The sequence below is a fragment of the Remersonia thermophila genome, chromosome 2 (assembly GCF_042764415.1).
Source record: "Remersonia thermophila strain ATCC 22073 chromosome 2, whole genome shotgun sequence".
NCBI classification, from domain to species: domain Eukaryota; kingdom Fungi; phylum Ascomycota; class Sordariomycetes; order Sordariales; family Chaetomiaceae; genus Remersonia; species Remersonia thermophila.
Genome location: NC_092218.1, coordinates 712,681 through 733,856, shown reverse-complemented (window position 1 = coordinate 733,856; position 21,176 = coordinate 712,681). Strand labels below are relative to the sequence as shown.

Sequence of the window (21,176 nt, the reverse complement as noted above, 5' to 3'; positions counted from 1 at the left end):
GCTGGTCGCTCCCTCACCACGGTCGACAAAGGATCACCCTACAACACCACCAGGAATCCGATCGTCCGCCCGTACGTCCTGCGGCTCGTTCACGAAGAGCCGCCCTCGTCGCGTCCCGCCTTGGCGACCGAGACACGACGACAGGGTCCGGAGCCCGGGCTGGACAACCACCATTCTTTTCCCCCCCCCCCCCCCCCCCCCCCCCCCCCGCATCGCGCCTCCGGGATGGCCTCGCAAGCCGGGTCGGCGCTGCGCCGCGCCGCCGGCGCCTCCTCCCAGGCCCTGCACGGCCTGGCGAAGCGCATCGAGCTCACGCTCCAGCCCAACAGCCCGCCGGGCCTGGTCCAGGCCCTCACGTCCGATCCGTGGAAGCAGTCGGGCAAGTACGGGCTGGGGTGGACGTACTTTGCGCTGGTGCTCGTGGGCCTGGCGGTGCTCATGAGGATATGGCACTTTTGGCAGGACAAGATCCGGCAGGCCCTCTACAAGCAGGAGATGGAGCAGCACCTGGCCAGCCTCTACTCGCCGGACCCCGGGTGGGATCGCACGGCGCCGCTGCCGGCGACGGCCGCGACGCAGGCCGAGTCGCGGCGGCACTTCTTCCCGGACGAGCCGGCCGTCGCCGAGGAGACGGCGTTCCGGCCCAAGGCGCACCTCTCGTCCGTCGGCTTCGTCAACGACACGCTGGCCCTCTTCCGCTGGGTCTTTTACCGGCCCATCCCCGACGTCGTCTGGCGCAAGCACCGCTTCACCTTTTCGTCGCTCGCCGTGCTCAGCTGCGTCTTCGTCGCCCTGTCCTTCGTCACCGTCTACTGCTTCCTGCAGCAGCCCCTCTACTGGCAGAGCATCCGCTTCGGCTCGCCGCCGCTGGCCGTCCGCTCCGGCATGATCGCCGTCGCCATGACGCCCTGGATCTTCGCCACCAGCGCCAAGGCGAACCTGCTCACCCTCGTCACGGGCATCGGCCCGGAGCGCCTCAACGTGCTGCACCGCTGGCTCGGCTACCTGTGCCTCTTCATGTCGCTGGTCCACATGGTGCCCTTTTACGTGCAGCCCGTCTGGGAGGACGGCGGCATGGAGGTGTTTGAGAAGCTGTTCCCGCCGGACAGCGGCATCGTCATCTACGGCTCGGGCATCGCCTGCATCGTGCCGCTCGGCTGGCTCTGCGTCGGCTCGCTGCCGGCCCTGCGCCGCGCCGCCTACGAGCTCTTCTCGCTGCTGCACGCCCCCGTCGGCTACGTCTACCTCGGCGTGCTCTTCTGGCACACCAAGAACTTTTTGATGTCGTGGGCGTACCTGCACGCGTCGGTCGGCATCGTCGTCCTGTGCAACGTCCTGCGCCTCTTCAAGCTCAACTGGTCCCGGCCGTGGCGCATGGCCTGGCTCGTCGGCGACGAGGCCGCCATCAACATCCTGTCCGAGAACGCCATCAAGATCACCATCCCGACGCAGATGCGCTGGAGGCCCGGCCAGTACGTGTACCTGCGCATGCCGGGCATCTCGCTCCTGGAGAACCACCCCTTCACCATCTCGTCGCTGTGCAGCGAGGACTTCCCGTCCGAGTACGGCGAGGACCACCGCGACTGCGTGCTCGTCTTCCGCCCCTACGGCGGCTTCACGCGCAGGGTGCTCGAGACGGCCATCGAGAAGGGGCCCTTCCACACCTACCGCGCCTTTCTCGACGGGCCCTACGGCGGCATGCGCCGCGAGCTGGCCGCCTTTGACACGTGCATCCTGATCGCCGGCGGCAGCGGCATCACGTCGCTCATGTCGCAGCTCCTCAACCTCATCAAGCGCATGCGCGACGGCAAGGCCATCACCAAGCGCATCGTCGTCGTCTGGGCCCTCAAGCGCCTCGAGGCCATGGACTGGTTCCGCGAGGAGCTGCGCATCTGCCGCGAGGCGGCGCCCCCGGAGAGCGTCACCTGCAAGGTGTTTGTCACGGCCGCCGTGCGCCAGCAGCCGGCCCACCCGACGCACCGCGCCCCGCGGCCCCTGAGCAACCTGTTCCACGACAAGCTCGACGGCTTCGTCGCCGGCATCGCCGGCAAGCGCAACAGCGCCCTCATCGCGGCCGAGGCGCAGGGCGACCCGGAGCGCGAGCGCGAGCTGCGCCGCGAGGACGAGGACCGCATCACCGCCCTGCCGCAGCCAAAGCACCTCCAGCACCACGCCCTCCCGCCGCCGCCGCCGCCGCCGCCGCCGCCGCCGCCGCCCCCCGGCCCGCCGCCGAACGCGATCGACAAGCTCACGCCCGCCGAGGACGCCCTCCGCCGCCTCGAGGGCCGCGACGAGCCCAAGGCGACCCCGGAGCCGCCGCCGTCGCCGCCCGCCGCGAGCAAGGCGTCCAGCATCGCCGGCGGCCACAAGAAGAAGAAGAGCGACGCCGGCGGCGAGTTCCACTTCCCGCCCATCGTGCCTCGCAGCGACGAGGCCACGCCGCACTTCAACTACGCCCCGCCCGCGGGGAGGCAGCGGTACAGCCAGATCCTGGCCGAGGCGGAGCCGCGGCCGAGCCACGCCGACGGCGCCCGCCCCGTCTCGGACCCCAACGAAGCCTCCCGGCCCCCACCGGCGGCGGCCTCCCGCAGCCCCGCCCTCCCGAGCTCGCCCACCTCCGGACCAACCTTCCCCCCGCCGCCGGGGCCGCCGGGGCCGCCGGGGCCGCCGGGGCCGCCTCGTCCTCCTCTTCGTCCTGCCGCCCGCGCCCGACCAGCCAGATCGGCCCCATCGGCCCGCCGTCGGGCTTCGACTTTGGCTTCCCCGACACGCCGACCGAGTTCCAGCGCTCGCTGATGCGGTTCGCGTTCCCCGTGCCGCACGAGATCGACGGCGGGTGGAGCGTCGAGTACGGCCGGCCCGACCTCGGGTACATGCTGCGGCAGTGGGCCACGGGGGGGCCCGACGGGCGGGGGATCCTGGGCCGGCGGACGGCCGTCTTTGTGTGCGGCCCGCCGGCGATGCGGGTGGGCGTGGCCAACGCCGTGGCGAGGCTGCAGGCCGAGATTTGGGGGGACGAGGTGCTCGAGGAGATCTTTTTGCATGCCGAGAATTATGCTCTGTGATTTTCTTTCTCCCCTCACTCTCTCTCGTAATCATTTTTATGCTGCCGTTGGGGTTCGGTACTTCTTGGGGTTTATCCTTTTTCTTTTCGGTGAACGGCGTTTTGGGCAAGGCAGAGAGGAAGAGAAATGAGAATGCGGATCGGAGGAGATGATACCACTTTTGGGAACTGTTTTGGATAACTACCATGGTTTGGGAGAAGAAGAAGAAGAGGAGGAGGAGGAGGAGGAGGAGGAGGAGGAGCAGGCTCTTTCTTGTGCACACACACACACACACACACACACACACACACACACACACACACACACACACACACACACACACACACTGCCGGTACCTTTTGGTGTTGGTCCTATCAACCCGCCACTTGGCTACGCCGTCTCTCGTCTTTGTTTTCTTCTTCTTCTTCTTTCCCTTGTCTGCTTACTACTGTCGCCACTACCTCTTGTATATCATACACGGGGCGAGGCTCCAGCTGCAGGTCAGGATGACCCCAGCCCCGTGTATGCGTTTGTGTGTGTGTGTGTGCGTGTGTTCTCTCTATTGTTCGGGGGGATGTGTAGAGTAAACCTGACGTGGCTGGACGGCGAGCACTGTTCACTGTCTCTGCTTGCTTCCTCCTGTTGTTACCGTAATGAAAGATGTTTATAAAACAGAAAAAGAAAACCCCCTGGCTACGTATTACTGGACCACTGCCATGGTTGGTTGAGTCTTTTTTTTTTCTTGTATATTTCCTAGGCTGTCTATGATTCACTCCCCCCTTTCAACTCGGAACCTGGCCAAACCTGTACTGCGCCCACGCAAAGGACGCCTCGTGCAGCGTCCAGGTCTGGACGCCCCTGTCCTCGCCGGCGGCGCCGGCGGCGACGTAGACGGGCATGAGATGGTCCATCCACGGGTGGGCCTGCCTTGCGTCGGGCCGCTTCAGGATCTCGGCCATGCGGTCCTTGCGCACGGCCGGGTCCGCCTCGACGGCGTCCTTCAGGGCGTTGTCGAACGAGACGGCGTAGGGCAGGGGCTCGGGCTTGCCCCAGGCGAAGCGCATGTCGCGGAGGTTGTGGACCGTCATGCCGGTGCCGATGATGACGACGCCCTCGTCGCGCAGCGGGGCGACGGCCTCGCCGAGGCGGAAGTGGGCGTGCGGGTCCTCGCTGTGGAAGAGCGAGACCTGCACGAGCGGGCAGCCGAGCGGGTTGGACGCCGGGTCAAAGGCCACGTTGAAGCCCGAGAAGACGCCGTGGTCGAGGCCGCGCTTCAGGCCGCGGGCGCGGATGCCGGCGTCGGACAGGAGGCCGAGGATGCGGCCGGCGAGCTCGGGGCTGCCCTTGGAGGGGAAGGTGGCCTTGTAGAACTCGGGCGGGAAGCCGTAGAAGCTGTCAAGGCACGGTGAGCCGACCGGCTGCTGCTACCGCGCGAGCGCGCACACGAAACCATGACCGACGTACTCATAAATGAGATCCGTGTCCTCGGCGTTGTTGAGGTGGATCTCGTTCGGCTCGGCCTGCCAGTGGGCCGAAAAGACCACGACGGCCTTGGGCTTCACCTTTTGGGTGATCTCCTTGCCGATGGCCTGGAGGACCGGGTAGACGGGGTGTTTGGTGTTGTACTGGACATCGGGCTGTGGGTGCGGGTGCGGGTGTGGGTGGAGGGGGCATGCGCGTGTTAGTCGTGAGCGAGCGGGAGGGCTAAGCTAGGTACCTATGACGTACCCCTCCGTGGCTGAAGAAGTAGACGGGCGCCTTGGGCATTTTGGCGGCGGTGGTGGTGTTCCTAGACAGCAACGAGGTCGAGAAGTGGCGGATCTTGGCTAGAGAGGAGGGCAGGCTGCGGCCCAGGGGCAACGATGCGTTGGACAAGTAGGCCAGGATGACGAGCGAAACGGGCAGAAGCAAGAACAGCGCGAGGTGTCGAGACACCTGAGGTTGATGTAACATTGAACTCGGGTCCCCCCCCCCTTTTTTTTTCTGGTCTTCAGCCCGCTGGTTGTTTTCCTTAAAAAAAAAAAAGGACGTACGGGTGGACGTTTCGAGAAGCTAGAACAACGGCTTACAAGTAGACTTTACACGTACGCCGCCAATTCGTCACGGCTGGGCATACAAACGCAAGCTCGCTCTTTCGGGCTCGGCTTCTGCGCCTCGTCGCTGTCAAGGGGCCTCCCGTAGTTTGACGGGTTGATAAGCATTGGCTAAGATGCGCCAAGTGGAGGGAGGGTCACTCCCGTTGGGTTGGGTTCTTGTTATTTGCGGCGTACGCACTAACGAACGACCTACTATACACTACTGTGTACTGCGTACACTCCATACCAGGCCTGCCCCTCCTCTCCGCCGTGGTACGTACCTCCATTCCAAGGTGGCTCCTGTGCAAGGTGCGAAAGCATAGCAAATCCAAGACAGCGAGACCAGGAAACCCAAGGGAAGAGAGGGTACCTGTACCAGGGACGCGGGACAAGCCCAGCATCAGCCCGGTGCACCTCGGTGGCCACCTCAAGTTCTTACAAGTCGGTCTGTTTCCCGGTTCGGACGGGGATGAATTAGTAAGCTGGACCAACTACCCACCGGCATCTCAGGCGGGGATGGAGCCCGCGAGCGAGCCCACCTCACGTCCCGTTCGCAGTCCACGCGGGCGGTGGAGGGCAGTCGGGGGTCGGTATCTACCTAGGTACCTCTGTAAACTATAACACTATAGTAGGTACTATACTAACGTTGGGTAGTACATAGGTCGCCTCTTCCATCTTAGGGTCCAGTTCGGGGTTTTTGGGGGGAGGGGGGCCGTCCAGTCCCGCTTTCGCCTTTGTTTTCTCGGTGGCTTCGGGGGTGAGAGCCCCACTTTTTTCAAAGCCGAACCCCCCACCCGCCGGGCTCATTTCAGGCACGGAGCCTCACTACGGCACTGCACTATTACTGCACTATTACTGCGTACACGAAGGACGGGAAGCCGGGCCACTTCATGTCAGACCCTCGCTTCACCTTCAGACCAACTGCTACGACCTCTACTCCCTGCCCTACTAACCTGGTAGCTTCTCACGTCACTCACGTACCCCTGTAGGTCTGAAGGTACCTAGGTGAAAGAAGAAACCCCCCCCCCAAAAAAAGAACAATGTCCTCTCTCGTGCGTGCCCCGCCGCTGCTGTTCCCGGCCACCGCCCGGCACACGGCCACCGTCATCTTCATCCACGGCCTGGGAGACACGGGCCACGGCTGGGCCAGCGCCGTCGAGAACTGGCGCCGGAGGCAGCGCCTCGACGAGGTCAAGTTCATCCTGCCTCATGCGCCCAGCATCCCCATCACCTGCAACGGCGGGTTCCGCATGCCCGGCTGGTACGACATTGTACGTGCCAGCTTGCCCCTCCCTGCTCCGAGGCCGACGCCGACGCCGACGCCGACGCCGACGCCGACGCCGATGCTAACAAAGCCTCGCCTGGCTTTCCCCCCCGCCAGCACACCATCGACGGCAACGCCGAGTCCCTCCGCAAGCACGAGGACGAGCCCGGCATCCGCGCGAGCCAGGCCTACTTCCACGACCTGATCCAAAAGGAGATGGACGCGGGCATCCCCGCCGACCGCATCGTCATCGGCGGCTTCTCCCAGGGCGGCGCCATGAGCCTGTTCGCGGGCCTCACGGCCAAGGCGAAGCTGGCCGGCATCGTCGCCCTCTCGTCCTACCTGCTGCTGAGCCTCAAGTTCGCCGACATCGTCGCCGAGGCCGGCAACGTCAACAAGGACACGCCCATCTTCATGGCCCACGGCGACCAGGACCGCGTCGTGCACACCGAGCTCGGCAGAAAGTCGCACCAGCTGCTCAAGGACCTGGGGTACAAGGCCGAGCTCAAGATTTACCAGTGCGTGCGCCCAACATTGGAGAGACGAAAAGAAAAAGAACCAAAAAAAACTGACAAACGGCGGCGAATAGGGGCATGCAGCACTCGGCTTGTCTCGAAGAGCTGGATGACATTGAGGCGTTCCTCAAGGCGCGGTTGCCGCCGCTGGGAAACAACAAGGACGGCGATGCCAAGCCTGAGCTGTAGCGGGGCGGCGATTCTATATTAGTTAGTTGGTTTTGGTTTTCGTCTTGGGATGGTTTTTTCTTTTCTCTTGGTCGAGCAAGCGGTAGACGTGAATACCATCTTAGGTATCTGGTTTTTTTTTTTTTTTTTTTCTCTCGGGAGATGTACCAGAGACCACAAACCACTGACTGTGCTCGTTCTACTTGGCATGCTGATGATGTCTGTGTGACGTGACATATGTGAAGAGTGAAGAAGAACAGTGTTGGTTGAATCAGCCTTGGGCTCCTCCGCCTACCCCCTCTCTCTCCCCTTGTCCTCCACTTCCATGTTTCGACCCTAACCCTGGCTGGCTAGACTCCCACCCCCCTCCCCCCCCCCCCCAAGAATCCCACTGACGTTACACAGTACACGAGGGCGGATCTGTGCGGCGCTCACGTTATCTCGCGTTATCTCCCCCCCGAGTCCTCTCTCCCCGGGCCGACACGGTTTGGGGCTCGGCCTGTTGCCCCGGTTCGTTGTGTTGCATCACATCACATGGAGGGCGCCGTATCCTACCATACTACCTACTGTGTACTATATACATGCCTACACAGTACATGGCCGTTTGGGACGCCATCCAACACTCCTACATTGCATACACGGTAGGTCTCTCCCCATCAGCCACCCTTCCGTGGCATTCAGGCGCGCACGACGGAACTGTTTTCTTTTTTCGAAATCGAGGGGGGGTTCCCTTTCCACCATGGCCCAGCGTCGCTCCCCCTAGGTAGCCCCAGTGTTATTAACCCGAGGCTTTCTTGAAACGAGCTCCAGTCTTTGTGTGTCTCTCTCGCCTTCTTCCCGATCGAAACGACCTTGTCGAGATCGCCTTGTTGAGCGTCCAAGGCATCCAAAAGCCGATCCTGACGACATCCTTTCTTTCGTTTCGGCCTCTCTTTTTTTCTTTGCTTCTTCTTCTTCTTCTTCTTTTCTGATCGGGCTGAGCGGGTAGCGCAACCCACGCTTCCCACCATGGCAGCCAACTCGCCGCCATCCCCGTCCCCCTCCTCCGCGCTGCCCCCGCTGCCCCCGCTGCCCGGCAGCCCGACCTACTCGTACGCCTCGACCGCCAACCCGAGCCTCTCGCAGTACAACCTCCCGCTCCCGCCTCCTCCCCGGCCCGCGCACGCCGTCCTCACCAAGGCCGACCTCGAAAGCTCCCAGGCCGCCTACGCCGACCTCCTCGCCAGCGCCAAGGCCTACCGCCTCGCCCTCTCCCACCTCGCCACGGCCGCCTCTTCCTTCGGCGCCGCCCTCGAGGCCTGCGCCCGCCTCAAGGAGGCCCGCGCCGACGCCCTCGGCCCCGCGCAGGGCGCCCCGCTGAGCAACAGCTTCACCGCCCACCAGGCCGCCTGCACCGCCGACACGCTGCTCACCGTCGCCGGACTGCAGCACCTCGTCGCCAACCACCAGCACATCCTGTCCGAGACGGTCTACCGCGCCTTCGAGGTGCCCCTGCTGCACGAGCTCGACAAGTGGCGCGCCGCCGTCGAGGACGAGGAGGAGGGCTACGCCCGCGCCGTCGCCGAGCAGAGCAAGGAGATACGCCGCCTCGAAAAGGAAGGCCTCAAGCTGCACCGCCAGCGCCGCCGCGACGTCGCCCGCTTCCGCAGCCACCTCGTCGAGCTGACGGCCAAGCTCGACGGCCTGACGGTCCGCCACGCCGAGCACGCGCGCACCCTGCTGCGCGAGAGCCAGGACACGAGCGCCAGGATCGTCGAGGCGAGCTGCAGCCTCGTCCGCGCCGAGGTCGACATCTTTGAGAGCCTCGCAAGAAAGGGCTGGACCGGCGGAGGGCTCGACGAGGTGCTCGAGAAGGGCGTCGACGTGTTCGCCCCCGACGAGGCCGACGTGGGAGGCAAGGGCGGGGGCGTCGGCATCGTCGGCGCCGACGGCCACGGCGGCGTCGGCGGCTCGTCGGGCGCCGAGGGCGCCAAGCTGTTCAGCATCCTCCCGCCCAAGAGCATCCTGGCCGATGCGTCGTCCGCCGGCGGCGGCGACGCGGCGGCGGCGGCGGCGGAGGCGGAGGCGGCTTGACGCGGTCCGACAGCCTGCTGGGAGACGACGCGGATCGGTACCAGAGCATCGACAGCGCCGTGTCCGTGGCGGCGGCAGCCGACCCTTCCCAAGACCGGGACGCGGAGAGCATCTTCTCCTTGGACGGACACGGCCACCACCGCAGCAACAGCCGCGCCAGGAACGTGCGGCCCTTTTCTCCGCAGCCGCTGCCGATACGGCTGAACCCGGAGGATCTGCTCGGCGGCCTGGGGCGTGGCGACGGCGGCGCGGCGGGGGCGTCGTCGTCGGATGCGGGCCGAGGAGGGAGGACCCACGACGACGGCTACGACAACGACGACAACGACGACGACGATGACGACGACGACGACGACGACGACGACGAGAATCACCCTTGGCGCAACGAAGGGTTGCGGCGACGCGATTCGCGGTCGGACGACGAAAGCAGCAAGGGAACCATTCGGCTTCGTGGAGGCCTGGGGGACGATCAATCGCGGGAGGAGGCGTGGGGAGAGGTGGCAGGGGGAACATGAAAGAGGAGCTCCCGTCGGAGAGATGGATAGTAGGGCCAGATCAGGGGCATGTTTGGATGGATGGATGAATGGATTCGGAATGAGAGATGGAACGTTGATTTTGGATTCGACACGGTAGATACCCCCCCCAAGACAGAAACGTCGGGTTCCTTGAGAAAGGATACAGAACAAGGAAGGATATGGAACCCAAGCTTTTCTTCGATCGAGCATCATCGTTGCCGCGTCAAATACCGACAAATCACCCAAGAAAGCCCACCTCGTTTTTATTTGGGGAGGGGGGGGGGAGCGGGAGGGGCAGGCGACATGCAAAACTGGCCTAGATGTTGATGACAGATGCTACCAAGGGAAAAACAAAACAACCTAGACAGCATGAAACCTTGCGGAGAAACGCACACATACATTCCTAGGCTCGCGAGAGCTCGACTCCAAGACGCCAAAAAAAAAAAAAAAAGCCCGACCCAACGAGTTCCCTCTCCCTTCCAAACCAAACAAGCAAGGGCCGGCGCCCCTCCCCCAGCGTTGGGCAACGATGCCTTTCCGCAGACCCCCTCCCCGCCCTAAACTCCTGGAATGCATACCCTTCTCCCATAACTCATGGCGAACCATCCAAGAAAGAAAAAAAAAGACAAAGACAAAAAAAAAAAAAACACCAACTGGTCTCCAATCTGTCCGACTTTGTACTCCTTGGTCTTGCTACTCCTCCTCGCTGACCGAGCTGTCGCTCTCGTGGCCGCCGTTTTGATCCTTTTCGAACTCGGCCTCGAGCTCGGCGAGCTCGCCCTCCAGCTCGTCGTCGTTGGCGTCGGCATCCGAGTCGTTGTCGTCAAACGTGTACCGATCCGGCTCCACCGCGGGCGGGATGAACTCGGGCCTGGGCGGCGGGGCGGCGAGGGCGGCGGCGGCGGCCGGCGTGGGCGCCATGCCCGAGGGCCCGTCGTCCTCGTTTTCGTCGTCGTCCTCCTCCTCCTCGTACTCCTCCTCCAGGTACCCGTCCTCCTCGAGCGCCTCCGCGCCGTACCCGCCGATGCCGGCAACCCCGCCCGTGTCGAAGCCGTCGTCCTCGTCGGCCCTGTCGTTGGCGAACTCGGAGAAGCGCCGCGTCATGACGGGGATGGCGGGCATGTAGGAGCTGGTGGTGCGGAACGCCGCGGGGTTGCCCTCGGGGTACTCGACCGTCAGGCCGCCGTCGTCGTCGTCCTCCTCCTCCTCCGACTCGACGGGCGACAGGGCGCGGCGCTTGGGCTTCTTGTCGGGCTCCGACTGCGACGCCGAGGGCGTCGTCTTGGACTCGGCAGGCGGCGCGGCGCTGAGGTCGGGCAGCGTGAGCTCGATCGTCTTGCTCGCGTCGCTGTTGGCGGCGGCGGCGGTGGTGGTGCTCTTGCCGGGCTTCGCCTTGGCGGCGGCCGTCTTGCTCGCGTTGGCCTTTGGCGCGGCCTTGCCCTTGGGCAGCGGCCTGGACACGGCCGTCTTGACCTCGAGGTGGGGGAACTGCTTGCGCAGGCTCTCGACGTTGCTGTCGGTCGGGGTCCGGGTGACGTTCATGTGGAAGGTCGAGTCGACGCGATGGAGCACAAAGGCCTTGCGGGCGGGATCGAAGATGAGCACGTAGTTGCCGTCGTCGGTGGTCCGGACGCCATTGTATTGGTACTTGTCGCCCTGGTCTTCGAAGCCGAGGTTGTAGCTGTCATCCTTGGCGGATTTCTTGAGCCGCGCCGTCGCCGGAGCGGTTTCGGAGGACAGGGCCGGGCGGTGGTTGTCTGCGACGCGCCGAATTGTCAGCCGGGAGGGGACGGCCGGCCACGGCGGGCGGGAGCGGGAACCTACATCGGATGCCGGTGTACGTCTCCTGGGACGGCCTGCCCAGCAGAGCGTCGCTGAGGATCACGGGGTATTTACCGGCCTTTGTCGGATCCACGAGTCCCGAAGCGGCAGCCATGGCGACGGGAGACCATGGGCTGTCGGCGTTGGAGAGGGCAGCGGGCTGTCGAGGACGAGGATGGACCGTTACGCAGCCAAGTGTTGGATGTTGGCTTTGGGAAAGGAATGGCTCGAGGCCAGGATCATACCATGTGGATTGGTGGAGAGTGGAATGGATGGGCGGGATGCCAGTGCAGCGCAAAGGCGACCACTAGGTACGTCGATGGGTGGATGGATGGATGGATGAATAATGGATGAATGAATGGATGGAGCCGGACCCGGGGAGCCGAACCGAGATGGGATCTTCCCTTTTTTGGGGGGTGGGGGGGGGGGGGTTAAAATGTGGGGCGGATTTGACAGAGGATCCGAGCGGGTTGGACGCCCTGAAAAAGTGCCATGCAGTGTGTTCCATTGTTCCCTGTGGGCCGGGCCAACAGAAGGGCGCGTGGCGCATAAGGGAACTCGGCTAGGTACTATAGCATACCTTAGCTTGCACGGGCAGTATTCACTAACGTTACAGCATGCGCCAAGTGGGGTTAGCCACCCTTGCCACCTACCTATAGCAGGTACCTACTGCATATACTGCGTACACAGTAACTACCTGAGTTACCTAGTATAGTACCTCAAGGACGGGGACAGCCCGCGCGAGGGGAGCGAGGGGATGAGACGGATGACCGCCTTTGAGTGACAGTGTAACAAACTACCTTTATGCTTTGTACTTGTACACTGGAAGTGCTACCCAACACTACAGACAAGTAACGTTACAGCACAGGCAGGTCCCCGTCCTCAGATACCAAAGGTACCTAGGTAGGTCGGGTCCAGCGCCGGGCCGTCTCCGCTCTTGACGGTTGCACTTACAAGACAGGGCACTCGATGCTGCGTATACTGTCTAAGTGCTGTGGTATGGTAGGCCCTTGGCCAAGGAACTCATCCTCCCGTCGGCATGGCAGGGCAGAGCGAGGGCCATCTCCTTCGCGAGAACACCCCCTAGGCGGCCCAAGCCTCGCCACGATCGGGCCAAGTCGACGCACGTCCGATCTGGCGGTTGGCTGGATAGGTCCCCGGACGGGCAAAGGACTTGACACGCAGCGTCTGAAAAGGGTGTTCTCGAGCGGCGGCTCATCCTGGAGTAGCGATAGCGTCATGTCGATCCCGAGCCTCGCTGCATCGCTGCATCACACCACCATCAGATGGGAGAAACGGATAGCCCTGTCTGGTACCTCACTCATGGATGTATCTGCTGTTCAAAGTTGACGATCGCGTATCTGCTTTCTCCCTACCACCAGAAGAAAAGAGGGGAGGGACTCTGGTACCTACGACCCGTCGCAACATGCATGTCACGCACGTCTTCGCATTACATCACCATGCCGACCCTCTCTCCTGCTCAGAGCACCAAGGAACGCAAAGTCGGGGTGTCTCTCCTCAAAGCTCTCCTCCACGGAGCCGTGTGAGGGGTGTGAGGCATCTGACATTCTGCCGTCGGTCCGACATATCAGAGCGCCCTCATCGTTCGCCCTGCGCACCGGAGCCATCATGGACAGCAAAGCGCTCGGCTTCGCTTGGAACGTGCTGCTAGCGGTAATAGCCATCCTGGGATCCTTGCTGCCCGTCGGGGCTTACAACCTGGACCTGGACTCGCAAGGTGAGCCCCCGGCTCATCGAGGTGCTTGCTTCTCAACGAGACGTCCGCCGGTGGCATTCGTGCCTATCAGGCCCGATCTTTGACGCCGTCAGAGGCTGAACCGCTCTCCCATGGCCAGCGTCCATCGTTGGCGTCGCGAGGTCCATGGCGGAAGATATGATGGCATTTTACTCGGGAGACCAGCCCGGAGGCACCCCGGGGATCCTACCCGACCCCTACTATTGTACGTGACCCACCACGGAGCGGCGGAGATGGCAGCAGGAGCAGGGCATCGCTGACGCTCTCGCGTCGGGTCGGGGGTCACAGGGTGGGAGGGAGGCGCTCTCATGGGCGCGCTGGTGGACTACTGGTGGGTGAGCCCCCCTCTCCCCCTCCCCCAAAGCGGCGGCGGCTCCAAAGCTCTTCTTGCAGCCCGGTCTGCTCGTCACAGGCTCTTGTCCCGGCCAGAAAGCGCGCTTGGCAGGCCAGGTGGTAACGGTTCCTGCAGGTATTACACGGGCGACGCGCGCTGGAACGACGCCGCCACCCAGGGCCTGCTCCACCAGGTCGGTCCCAACAAGGACTACATGCCGCCGAACCAGACCATGACCGAGGGCAACGACGATCAGGGCTTCTGGGGCATGGCGGTCATGTCGGCGGCCGAGCACAAGTTTCCGGACCCGCCGCGGGGCGAGCCCCAATGGCTGGCCCTCGCCCAGGCCGTCTTCAACACCCAGGCGGCCCGCTGGGACGAGCGGACCTGCGGCGGCGGGCTCCGCTGGCAGATCTTTGCCTGGAACAACGGCTTCGGCTACAAGAACTCCATCTCGCAGGGCTGCTTCTTCAACCTGGCCGCCCGCCTGGCCCGCTACACGGGCAACCAGTCGTACGCCGCCTGGGCCTCGCGCGCCTGGGACTGGATGGCGTCGTCGGGGCTCCTCGACCCGGCCACCTACCACATCTACGACGGCGTCGACGTCGACAACTGCTCGCGCAGGGTCCCCTACCAGTGGTCCTACAACGCCGGCGCCTTCCTCCTCGGCGCCGCCGCCATGTACAACCACACCGCCGACGCCGCCGACCGGGACGTCTGGCGCGAGCGCGTCGACGGCCTGCTCAACGGCACCGCCGTCTTCTTTGGCGGCGACGCGGGCGACGTCATGACCGAGGCCGCCTGCGAGCCCGTCGGCCTCTGCAACGTCGACCAGCAGAGCTTCAAGGCCTACCTCGCGCGCTGGATGGCGGCCGCCACCAAGTGGGCGCCCTGGACCGACGCCCGCGTCATGCCCCTGCTGCGGGCCTCGGCCGCCGCCGCCGCCGCCGCCTGCACCGGCGGCCCCGGCGGCAGGCTGTGCGGCCTGCGGTGGACGGGGCGCGCCTTTGACGGCTGGACCGGCGTCGGCCAGCAGATGGCCGCCATGGAGGTCGTCCTGGCCTGCCTGGTGCGGAACAAGAGCGCCCCCGCGGCGGACGGCCAGGGAGGCACGAGCGTCGGAGACCCGGCGGCCGGCGGCGGCGAGGACGCGGCTCGCCGCGCGGCCCGCGAGCTCGGCCCCGTCTCGGCCGCCGGCAAGGCGGGCGCGTGGGCGCTGACCGCCGCCGCCGCGCTGACCCTGCTCCTCGGCCTGGCCTTCATCGTGGTCGACGAGGGCGAGCCTTGGCCGTCGTGGACGAGGCGCCTCGCCGCCGTCTGCCCGGCAACGTCGGCGTCGCGACGAGACCCCGGGGTCTCAAAGCCAGACATGGCAAGACAGCCGCCGTCCGACAGAGCACGGGGTTGGTCGCCGCGGGAGCGGTGAGCCACGTTGGCGGACGGGGACCGGGGGCCGGGGGGGGGGGGCCGGGAGGCGGGAGGCGGGAGGCGGGGCCGGCCTCCCAACGGCTGTCTTCGCCATCTCCCCTCCTTCGAAGGACCTGCATGACGGATGCCAGATCGCGTTGGCGTTTTGGCAGCCATTTACCCCCGGATACGACGGGATCAGCATGCCGAGAGGCCAGGTTGCCCCCATGGGGGTTTCACACTACCCTCTTGCTTACACAATATAGTACATCGCAATGCTGGGAACGGAATTAATTCCTCTTGGTGGCGTGTCACACAAAACAAGCGCCGGGGGGGCCGGAGGGGCGGCGGGCGGGTCCAACGGTGAAGCGTTGAAGATGTCACGGATCATCATGCAAATACGTGAGCTGCCGTAGGGCCGATAAGGCGGACCAACAGCAGATGTACAAGTTTCCCGTAAAGTGAAACTCCAGAACAGGCTCTCCCGAGATCCATAACAGCGCATGTTGTTTTGGGCAACCAGGTCGGCTCCCCTTCAACGACCTGCTATAGAGGGTGAGATGCTCTACCGCCACCTTTTCGGGGTCTCTCGGCCTCGTGCCGGTGCCGCGTACGTGGCCCAACTCTGGTACCGGAGGTCCATCTACGTCATCCGAAATCGCCAACAAGAAGCAAAAAGGCTTGCAAAAAGGCGCAAAAGGAGGCTTTCCCGCTTTGATTTCCTCGACCCGCCTCAACCTCGCGGCCTCTGAAAAGCGATGCCAGGCGCCATGGTTCCGAGTAAGATCCCGCGCCAACGCCTAAGACACATGCGCCAATGAAGGACGTTGGTTCTGGCTTGTTGGTGCCTTGCTTGGACATCTGCAGGCTGCAGGTTGGAGGCGCTCTCGAGGAGGGGGGGGGAGAGGGGCGTGTCTTAACTACACCATGTTGAAAGGCGCATGCCCGCCGGAGATGCCAAAGCCCCGATCCTAATCTGGCAGGGAATCATCCCATCTCTGAGGCGACACAGCCGTGGCTCTCCTTGTCAGGCCTTGTCCGAGCCGCGACGCTCACCGTGGAGGGGGAGGAGGAGGAGGAGGAGGAGGAGGAGGTCTGCACAAGATATATAATAGCCTCTCCTCTTAGAACCCCGAATCCGTATACTATATCTCCAGTGTTGGACCCAGCCCCCGTACCTCACAGGACTCTCTCTCTTTCTCTCCTTGTACATGTCGCAGCACGATCCCCTTCCCCTCCAAATCACACCATGACCCTCATCGCCTTCGCCTCCGTCTGCCTCAGCGTACCGCTGTCGGCGTGGGCTCTGCTTTGCATCCACGGTAGGCTCTTCGCCGGCGCGAACCACGTGGCCCCCCTATCCTCCCACCTCCTCCTGGCCGCCGCTGCGCTGTGCCTCGTCAAGCTCAACCTCTCCCTCGTGCAAAAGCACCTCTTCTCCCTGCGAGCCCGCAAGCTCGGCTGCTCCGCGCCGCCCGTCTACCCGCACAAGGACCCCCTCTTCGGCCTCGACTCCTTCGTCGAGGGCGTCAAGGCCGTGCGCGGCCACGGCCTCATCGACCTCTACCAGCGCCGCTTCCAGCAATGCGGGCCCACGTACTACCAGCTCACCCTCGGCACCTGGACGCTCATGACGCACGACGCCGACAACATCAAGGCCATCCTGGGGCCCAACATGGACGACTGGCCCATCGACGGGCCGCGGCTGCTCTCGGTGCTCCCCGTGCTCGGCCCCGGCAGCATCTTTAGCAGCAACGGCGGCACGTGGCGCGCCGCGCGCGCCCTGCTGCGCCCGCACTTTGCGCGCCGCGCCGGCGACGGCGGCGACGGCGGCGACGGCGCGGGCGCGGACCTGGCGTGCTTCCGCCGCCACGTGGACCGGCTGCTGGCCGCCGTGCGGGCGGCCGGCGGCGCGCCTATCGACGCCCAGGCCCTGCTCCTCGACATGACCATGGACTCGTCGACCGACTTCCTCCTGGGCCGGTCCACGGACCTGCAGCTCGCGCCGTCGGCCGAGGCGCGGCGCTTCGTCGCCGACTTTGAGTACGCGAGCCACGAGAGCGCGTGGATGGCGCGCCTGGGGCCCGCGCTGTGCAGGCTGCCGCACCCGCGGCTCCGGCGGGCCGTGGGGCGGGTCCGCGGGTACATCCGCCGCTACGTGGAGCGGGCGAGGGAGGCGACGATGACGACGACGACGACAACGACAGCAGCAGCAGCAGCAGCAGCAGCGCACGAGAAGATGACCGCGGCGGGGGCGACGGGAGGAGGAGAGGTGAAAAGGCCGACCTTTCTCGACGAGCTGCTCCGGGACGAGGCGCCCGAGGAGTACGTCGTCGACCAGGTCCTGTCCATCCTCCTGGCCGGACGCGACACGACGGCGTCGGCGCTGAGCTCGGTGCTCTACTTCCTCGCGAGGGCGCCCGAGGCGGTGGAGAAGCTCCGGAGGGAGATCCAGACGGTGCGCGAGGACGAGCCCTCGCGGGAGCAGCTCAAGCAGCTCAGGTACCTGAACAACGTGATCCGCGAAGGCATGTTGGAAAACGTTTTACCTATGAATATGCAAAACCCCCGCCTTACCGAATTTTTCTCATTTCTTTCAACCTTTGCTGACGTTGTGCCTTGTCTCGACGCCCAGCCCTGCGCCTCTTCAGCCCCGTCCCGATCAACGCGCGCTCGGCCCGGCGGGAGACGGTGCTGCCGCGCGGCGGCGGGCCGGACGGGCGGCAGCCGATCCTGGTGCCCAAGGGGACGCCCGTGCGGTGGTCCACGCACGCGATGCACCGCGACAAGGCCATCTGGGGGCCCGATGCGGACGAGTTCCGGCCGGAGCGGTGGGAGGGGGATCTGCGACCCGGGTGAGTTATTCTTCCGGAACCCCTTTTCTTTTTCTTGGAGCAGCGTGTCATGAAGGGGAGGGAAGGGAAGAGGGTTCGTGGCTAACCTTGTCGTCGTCGTTTCTTCCCAGATGGGAGTACATTCCCTTCAGCGGCGGCCCGCGGATCTGCCTCGGTCAGCAGTTCGCCCTGATGCAGATCGCCTATACCATCTTCAGGCTCTTCCGCGAGTTTCAACGGATCGATGCGCGGGATTCCGGGCCGTTGCTGATACGGACCAATCTGACGGCGTGTTTTCCCCATGGGTGTTGGATCAGCTTGAGGCGTGAGTAAGGGGCGGGATGCCGACGGGTTGGAAGAAGAAAAGAAGAAAAGAATTGTGCAGTCGTTGGAGGCCCTTTCGTGTTGTAGCCGAATACCTTGATGACCAAGTGTTACCATGTTCTCTCTCTCTCTCTCTCTCTCTCTCTTTCTCTCTCACTCTCTCTCTCTCTCTCACTCAACGGTAAAAACATAGCAGTCTGCGTTGTTCGTCTGAAAGGCTGGGTGGGATAGAAGGCCGGGGCCAGAATCATGGCCGCCTTCTCCCCAAGTGCATACATACACTCGACCCTCCAAGGCCGGAAAGCAAAGCAAGCTCCTCCTTGAGCACCCTCCCCCCTTCAAAGAATTCACCAACGACCGTTCCAACCCAACTTGGCATCCGCCGCGAGCCCCGTCCGATGCCCGAGAGGCGAGCGGAACTATTCAAGAGAAAAGGTACCTGGGATACAGAAGCCCCAACTCCAACCCCAAGCTCCCCTGCCAACGAGTTCCCCAACGCCAGCAAGCGTCCTACACAAATCCGTCAAGACAGCACACGCGCGCGCGCGCGCGCGCGTCACTGCCGATGGGGCTTCGGCAGGTATCTGCTCCTCAAGGCGTGTCCGATGGTGCCCCCGAGAACGCTCATGCGGCTGCCGAGGGTGCCGTCCTGCATGCGGCTCGCCAGGGCCTCCTCGAGCGCCGACTGCGTGACCGACGCGTCTGCAAGGTTCCGGGAGCGAGCGTTAGCCTCGGGTCCTGACACGCGCATCACGCCGCGTTGCGCACGCGGATCGTGGATGGGGGCCAGGGTTGGAAACGGCATGGCTGGAAGCGCGACCCAACAAGAGCAAGAGGGAGGAAGCGCGCGAAAAGGAGGGAGGATGGGGAGGGGGGCCGGAATGAACCAAGAGACTGACCATCCAGATCGCTAAAGCTGCTCCCCATGCTCGGCGTCCCGTCGCTCTCCTCGCGGGACGCGCCCTTTCCCCGAACCCCGCGGGCCAGGCCCCCCTGGCCCGCGCCGGCGGCGGCGGCGGCGGCCGTCGCGGCGGTCGTCGTGGCGGCCGCAAGAGGAGCCCGCCGATGGCCCGCCATCCCGCCGCCGCCCGCCGCCGGGATTCCCGGACGACGGACCACGGCCGCCGACCCGATCGACGAGTCCGACGTCTGCGAGTGCGACTGCGCGTGCGAGTGCAGCGACGACGACGACTGTCCGCCGTCGACGGGGGGTCCCGCGTTGGCACCGCCGGACCCCGCCGCCGGCATCCCCCCCGGGCGCCGTCCGAGACCGGGGCCGCCCGCGGCGAAGCCTCCGCGGAGGGTGGCGCCCAGGTCCTGGCCGCTGCCTTGGCTGCTTGTCATGCTCACCGAGGCCCTGTAGTTGTGATGATGGTGGTGGTGGTGGGTGGCCGGCGGTTGGCCGTGCGCGAACGGCAGGAAGGCGGGTTCGTCGTCGTCGTCGGCATCGTCGGGGTCATCGCCGGCGCCGTAGAGGTTCGTTCCGCCGCGGGCCTCCTTGCTGGGTTGGAAGCGCGGCGGGCGGCGGATGATGCGGCTTTGAACGGGGCTGTCGGAGGAGGATGACGAGCTGGTGCCTGCGGAGAGGGCAGGGCTGGGCGGGGGGATCTCGGTTTCGTCGCCTTCTGGGAGCCGGCTCTGTGGCTGCTGTTGCTGTGGTTGCTGTGGTTGCTGTTGTTGCAGGTCCTGAGGAGTGGCAAGGCGTGGAAAGCGGCGTCGGGAGGCATCACCACCCTGCCGAACGGCGGTCCCTGGCCTGCTCACGCCGGAGGGAGCGTGGGCGCTATGCGATGGGACCGGCGTGCCGACCAACGAATTCCGGGAGCTCCCAGGACGAACGGCCAAGGGGCTCTTGATGGCAAGGCCCGCGGCGCCGGCAACCCTGGGATCTTCGTCTATCCCTGGGGTGGGGGACAGGATGTCCCTTCGGATGGACAGCGCGGACGGAGCGCGTGGGCCGGAGGGCACATGTCTCGGAGGCTCTGCGCCGGGATGAGGCGACCCGGGATCGGCGCCTGGCACGGGCGACGGAGCGGCCGAGCCTCGGGCGGCGGCGACCCGCAGCATGTGCGCCCTCAGCTGCGTGGTATGGCGCTCCGTGAGGTAGTTGGCCATCTGGAGAAGAAACTCGACCGACACCTCGAACTCGCCGGCTCTGGTGGCACAGTGTCGGTTAGCAGAGAGGCCCACTGTTTCCGGGCAAGGAATGAGAGGCGGCTTACAGGCGAGTCCCTGAGAAGCGGTTAGCAGCCATACCCCAACGAGAGAGGAAAAAAAAAAGAATAGACGTACAGTCGACGCTCTCTATGGAGGAGTTGGATAGCACGGTCCATAGCTTCTCGGACTTTTTCTCGTTCCAGTTCACCTGGGGTCGGAGAGGTAGAGGGGGGGGGGGGGGGAGGGTCAGCCTAGGCGCATCGATGCGGTCTCGGCACAGTGTGCGACGTACTGTCCCTGGCTCGACGAAGCCGGGCGGACGGTGGAAGGGGAGGCGGATGTAAACATGGTAGCGAGGCTCCTTGGGACTGTCCTCGGGAGGCTCGGGCTTCTTGGGCCGGTCCGTGAGGCTATCCGACCTCTGTCGGGGATCCATGGTGCGTCACCGGAGGCGGATGGCGATGGAACGACAGCCGTGATGCTGAGGCCTGCGCACCAAGAGCCGTCATGGGCAGCCGGGAGGGATGGCTGGGAAAGGGAGGCTGGCCGGACTGCTAGCAGCAGGCGAGCCGGAGACGGTGGAAGGCTAGGCGGCCAAGCAGCAGGGCTCAGGGTTGGCTGTTCCCATGGCTAGGTTACTGCGTAGGTTGTGTTCCCTTTGTGGTTGGTGTTGTCTGAATGACGGCGCGTACCGTGGATCCCGTTCTCCTGTCCCAACCCCGAGATTCGGCCCCACTTTGACGTTTTGTTGGCGCGGCCGTCCGGACCCGCTTTTCGCCCGTTTCACTACTAACTAGGTACACAGTACATACTCAGTACTCAGTACCCGTAACAGCAGGTGTTGCTGGGGCAAGGCTCCCCCCCCCCCGTCCCGTCCCGTCCAGCCATTGGC

General features: G+C 64.6%; 8 protein-coding genes across 8 annotated transcripts; 5 read left to right on the top strand and 3 right to left on the bottom strand.

Moving 5' to 3' along the window:
* Positions 1-225: 225 nt before the first annotated feature.
* VTJ83DRAFT_1657 (uncharacterized protein) lies at positions 226-2,796 on the top strand (the record flags this gene model as incomplete). Its single annotated transcript, XM_071007840.1, has 1 exon — positions 226-2,796. The coding sequence occupies one exon, from the start codon at positions 226-228 to the stop codon at positions 2,794-2,796; it is 2,571 nt and encodes an 856-aa protein (XP_070868197.1).
* A 1,030-nt stretch (positions 2,797-3,826) lies between these two features.
* On the bottom strand, positions 3,827-4,997 carry VTJ83DRAFT_1656 (uncharacterized protein; the record flags this gene model as incomplete). Its single annotated transcript, XM_071007839.1, has 3 exons — positions 3,827-4,436; positions 4,509-4,681; positions 4,773-4,997. 3 exons carry the CDS (start codon positions 4,995-4,997, stop codon positions 3,827-3,829), a joined length of 1,008 nt encoding a protein of 335 aa, XP_070868196.1.
* Positions 4,998-6,159: 1,162 nt separating this feature from the next.
* Positions 6,160-7,087, top strand: VTJ83DRAFT_1655 (uncharacterized protein; the record flags this gene model as incomplete). The annotated part of the gene is made up of 3 exons (XM_071007838.1): positions 6,160-6,390; positions 6,501-6,901; positions 6,973-7,087. 3 exons carry the CDS (start codon positions 6,160-6,162, stop codon positions 7,085-7,087), a joined length of 747 nt encoding a protein of 248 aa, XP_070868195.1.
* A 987-nt stretch (positions 7,088-8,074) lies between these two features.
* On the top strand, positions 8,075-9,651 carry VTJ83DRAFT_1654 (uncharacterized protein; the record flags this gene model as incomplete). The annotated part of the gene is made up of 2 exons (XM_071007837.1): positions 8,075-9,084; positions 9,153-9,651. 2 exons carry the CDS (start codon positions 8,075-8,077, stop codon positions 9,649-9,651), a joined length of 1,509 nt encoding a protein of 502 aa, XP_070868194.1.
* Positions 9,652-10,344: 693 nt separating this feature from the next.
* Positions 10,345-11,587, bottom strand: VTJ83DRAFT_1653 (uncharacterized protein; the record flags this gene model as incomplete). The annotated part of the gene is made up of 2 exons (XM_071007836.1): positions 10,345-11,408; positions 11,476-11,587. The coding sequence occupies 2 exons, from the start codon at positions 11,585-11,587 to the stop codon at positions 10,345-10,347; spliced, it is 1,176 nt and encodes a 391-aa protein (XP_070868193.1).
* Positions 11,588-13,101: 1,514 nt separating this feature from the next.
* Positions 13,102-14,988, top strand: VTJ83DRAFT_1652 (uncharacterized protein; the record flags this gene model as incomplete). The annotated part of the gene is made up of 4 exons (XM_071007835.1): positions 13,102-13,210; positions 13,329-13,433; positions 13,517-13,559; positions 13,698-14,988. The coding sequence occupies 4 exons, from the start codon at positions 13,102-13,104 to the stop codon at positions 14,986-14,988; spliced, it is 1,548 nt and encodes a 515-aa protein (XP_070868192.1).
* A 1,230-nt stretch (positions 14,989-16,218) lies between these two features.
* VTJ83DRAFT_1651 (uncharacterized protein) lies at positions 16,219-18,136 on the top strand (the record flags this gene model as incomplete). The annotated part of the gene is made up of 3 exons (XM_071007834.1): positions 16,219-17,497; positions 17,605-17,824; positions 17,935-18,136. 3 exons carry the CDS (start codon positions 16,219-16,221, stop codon positions 18,134-18,136), a joined length of 1,701 nt encoding a protein of 566 aa, XP_070868191.1.
* A 547-nt stretch (positions 18,137-18,683) lies between these two features.
* VTJ83DRAFT_1650 (uncharacterized protein) lies at positions 18,684-20,720 on the bottom strand (the record flags this gene model as incomplete). Its single annotated transcript, XM_071007833.1, has 5 exons — positions 18,684-18,829; positions 19,027-20,282; positions 20,350-20,359; positions 20,420-20,492; positions 20,577-20,720. The coding sequence occupies 5 exons, from the start codon at positions 20,718-20,720 to the stop codon at positions 18,684-18,686; spliced, it is 1,629 nt and encodes a 542-aa protein (XP_070868190.1).
* Between the last annotated feature and the right edge of the window lie 456 nt (positions 20,721-21,176).